We start from the raw sequence: 4407 nt of genomic DNA on the forward strand, positions 1-4407 counted from the left end.
TGCACCTGTTCTGAGATTTGCAAGAAGCAGGTTAAAAGGCACAGTTTGAGAATTAAAAGCTAAAATTATACTGCTGTAGCTTATAGAAAAGAGGGGGAAAAAAGAAAAATCTTATGCTGGACAGCCTACAGCAAAACCAAGAAGTGGACACAGCACACACTTCTATTTCTTAACAAATTTTCTTACCAGTTTTTTTAGGTAGCAGTTATTCTTAGAGCTGTTCAGAAAATTATTCAAGGGCACTATTTTTTCTTGAAAGTAGTAAAAATGAAATGACCTGTGTATCTCTCAAATATTTCAGTATTTCATTAACCTTTTAACTTACAGATTCAGGTTTTGGAAAATACTCTATCAACTGTGTTGGCTTTTGCAATTAGAGGTTGGCTTGAAATTCAAACTTGCACTGAATTATTAGGTAATGAATTTGTGAGTACAAATGGCATTTAAGTAGCAATATAAGTTGTTTAGGGATAACCTGTTCTTGATCAGTTTACCTGCATGAGGTAGTACTTACAAAAAAAGACACACTGTTCTCTAATCCAGTTCTAGTCTGCAGTTTTCCCAGCAGCTATGCTGTAGCAGCTGTGTAGCTATGCAGTGATCCCTTCACAGAGTCCTGAAACAGAGAAAAGGTGCTTAAGGGCAAACAGGACTAACAACCAAAAATTATGTAGTGCCAGTGAAATAAAGATGGAAATAAGACTGGCATCTTATAAATTTTGTTGCAACTCAGCCTTACAGCATATTTCCACATAAAAGCAAGTGCTGAATCATCACGCCAAGTGCGTTTAGACGATGGTAACACATCACTGCTGGGCTCTTAGATCTGTGCATTTGCAGTGACTTAACACAAATTAGCTTCAGAGATATGATGCCTTTTACCTTAAAAAAGTATTTCAACAATTCAGTCACAGCTGTTCTCACAACTCTGAAAGTTAAGGAGCTATGCTATACTAATTTCTTTCTCCTCTTCTCATCAGCTCTTTCCTGATGGTGTTTCTAAGTTCATCTGAAGAGTCTGTATCTCACATAAAAATCTTAAAAGGCTTCAGGGACTTTTCCCAGTGAGAAGATAAAAGCATGACTACCATTCAGGAAGTGAGTGGTAAGTTACAGTTATAATGAGATCTATGTCACGGTTGAGAGTATAAACTCACTTTGCATTCTCGTCAAACTGTGGAGTGAATATAAAATACTTGCTTCTCGGTAATATATCTGACTTACTGGCTTTAATTTTGTTAGATGGAGCTGAATCAGCTCTGTTTTCTTACTGAACTTCAGTTTGTATTCTAAGTACTATTGAAATAGTGTCTCATTAAAATTATCTGCCTCTCCGAGTATTTTTTCTAGAAAAATCAACTGATTTTCATTCATTACTTTCTAATTTTCAACAGAATATTTTTGGCTGAAGTACTTACCTTTTCACTGTCACTAAATAAAAATATCGTTATTAACCAGTAATTTTTTAAAGAAACCATTTAGTCTTTCATTGACATTCATATTTGATTTTATTTTAGGATTTTTCCTTCCATCTCCCTCACAAACTCAACAAATTCCTGAGAAAATCAGCCTGTTTTTTATGAAGTTGTTGATGCTGATATGAACAGAGTGGAGGGCAATTTTTTTAGCCCTGCAAAGCTACCTGATATTTGAAATGCTGAAGAGGAAATTACGGTTTTGCCACAACTCGCGCTTCAGGCTTTTCTTGGGTCTAACTCTTATTTTAGTAATAATTTCGGTTTTGAAAGTTAACCAGAAACAAGACTTCTTAAATCGGAGAGACCTAGAGCTGACGAAAGAAGATCCTATTGCCAATGTTAACTGCTCCAAGATTATAGAAGGGGATATAGAAGAAATTCAAAAGGTAAAGCTTGAGACATTGTCAGTGTCATTTAAGAAGCGACCCAGACTAACAACAAATGATTATATTAACATGACAGCAGACTGTGCCTCCTTCACCAAGACTAGGAAATACATTATGGAACCTCTCAGCAGTGAAGAAGCAGAATTTCCAATTGCTTACTCAATAGTGGTTTATCACAAAATTGAGATGCTTGATAGACTTCTAAGATCAATCTATGCCCCTCAGAATTTTTACTGCATTCATGTTGACAAAAAGTCTCCAGAATCTTTTTTTGCTGCTGTAAAGGGAATAGTGTCATGTTTTGATAATGTCTTTATTTCCAGCCAGTTAGAGAGTGTTGTATATGCTTCATGGAACAGGGTGCAGGCAGATATTAACTGCATGAAAGATCTCTACAGAAGAAGTTCAAACTGGAAATACCTAATAAACCTCTGCGGCATGGACTTTCCTATAAAGACCAACCAGGAAATAGTAGAGAAATTAAAAGCGCTTAAAGGTGAAAACAGCTTGGAAACTGAAAAAATGCCTGTTTATAAAGAAGTAAGGTGGAAAAAACACCATGAGATTATTGATGGTAAAATAAAGAACACAGGCATAGACAAACAACTACCACCTCTCAGTACTCCAATTTTTTCTGGTAGTGCCTATTTTGTAGTTAGCAGAAGATTTGTAGAACATGTGTTAGAAAGCAGCAAAATACTTAAGTTCATTGAGTGGGCAAAAGACACTTACAGTCCAGATGAGTACCTGTGGGCAACAATTCAGAGAATCCCTGATGTCCCAGGTGCCGTTTCTTCTAGTGACAAGTACGATGTTTCTGACATGAATGCACTGGCCAGGTTTGTCAAGTGGCAGTACTTTGAAGGTGATGTGTCCAAAGGTGCTCCCTACCCACCATGCAGTGGAGTTCATGTTCGCTCTGTCTGTGTTTTTGGGGTAGGAGACCTGAACTGGATGCTACGAAACCACCACTTCTTTGCTAATAAGTTTGACACTGATGTTGACCCTTTTGCAGTGAAATGCTTGGAAGAGTATTTGCGACACAAAGCTTTGTATCTGCAAAAGAACTGAAATATTGCATGCTCCTGTTATGAAACATAGGTACAAATAGTATACAGCTACGTACTTTTAACATGTAACATCAATGATAGGGATGCTGATGATGGGTATAATGGTTCTCACCATGTTGGTATGGTGATGATTATGCTCTCCCTGCCTTGTCCATGGACAAGGGGGAGAGAAGACATGAATCAAGTGGAGATGGGGATGCCTTGTGTTGTACACTGAGGTTTGGAACTTTGGGTACAAAATCAAAGACAGAAATTTTTGGAAGGCCAACAATTTGGAATATTTATTATATAAAAGGTGTAATTAATGGACTTCCTTTGGCTAAACTATTTCTTTTAAGGCTTGGAAAATGCATGTTGTTCACGGTTATTCCTCACTTTTGCCCAGTGAATGTAATGTTAGTTGGAAGGGAAAGATAAAGAAGGGGAAAAAAAGGTAAAAAAGCAGCTGGACTGCACAGACTGAATACTGAATACTGAAAGATCTCAGGAAAATAACATTAGAATTGATCTGAAAACTATACAAAAGGGAATGTACCAAAGCCAGCTGCCATCATTTAACTTAAATCTGATTGCTGTAGTTCTGTCGTATGTAATTCTTAATCCTCCTGAAAACTTCATCTTCAGTATGGAGTATTAAGGACTTTTGTTTAAATTTTTGTAGCCAAATCTTGCTTTTGTACTCTTAAAAACCCCTGATAATGTGATATAAATTTTATACACTAGTTTGTAATTACGTCTTCTCAGGGAAACTTAAATTTTGTGCCTGATGAGAATTAGACTCGTAATTTTACACTTCTTACTGTGTCTGGAGTCTTGCTTTTGGATCCAAAATTACTCAAGTTTCTCAAAAACTTAAAAGAACTGCAGTAGTATCTAAATGTCCATGATGGAATTACTGGTTTCTGCTTTCTCTTAAGCTGTACTTGCATTGCAGATTCTTTTAACATTGAATATGCAAAAATAAAGTTATTTTTCTAAATTGTATTGCCTCTTCCTACAGTTAATATCCTTCTAAAAGCACCACCAAAAAATCATAATGATGAAGACCTAAAATGTTTTTACTGTAGGTTGCTATACACAACTGAAGCTGCAGCTTACACAAGTCCTGGCTTTCATCCATGTATTCATTCATTAATGTGGCTATGTGTGTTTAGTTTTTTGCTGGTTGTGTTGGGTTTGTGTGTGAGTATGGGGGGCCATTTTTGGTAGTAGGGGAAGGGGCTACCCTGTGAGAAGCTTTGCAAAAGCTCCCTTGGCTCCAAGGCATATTCCCCTCAGCTGAGTCGAGAAATACCTCTGTGAATCCACATTTGTAAGGGGAAGGACTGTCTTGAAAAGAAGGTGGAGAGAACCTGGAGCAGAGGCCATTGACCTGAACAAAAGACAACCACCAGCCTAAACAGAGAGAGAGAGGTTCGTTGCCAGAAGGAGGAGGGGGATGACAGAGAACTTCAGACACCCAGTTCAGCTGCA

General features: G+C 37.3%; 1 protein-coding gene across 1 annotated transcript; it reads left to right on the forward strand.

Annotated features, from left to right (window-relative positions):
* Nucleotides 1–1627: 1627 nt before the first annotated feature.
* LOC104530745 (glucosaminyl (N-acetyl) transferase 1) lies at nt 1628–2935 on the forward strand. The gene has a single exon (XM_010175430.2). It carries the CDS (start codon nt 1655–1657, stop codon nt 2933–2935), a length of 1281 nt encoding a protein of 426 aa, XP_010173732.1. The 5' UTR covers nt 1628–1654.
* Nucleotides 2936–4407: the final 1472 nt, after the last annotated feature.

This window comes from Antrostomus carolinensis, unplaced genomic scaffold (assembly GCF_000700745.2).
Source record: "Antrostomus carolinensis isolate BGI_N321 unplaced genomic scaffold, ASM70074v2 scaffold21779, whole genome shotgun sequence".
Classification (NCBI taxonomy): domain Eukaryota; kingdom Metazoa; phylum Chordata; class Aves; order Caprimulgiformes; family Caprimulgidae; genus Antrostomus; species Antrostomus carolinensis.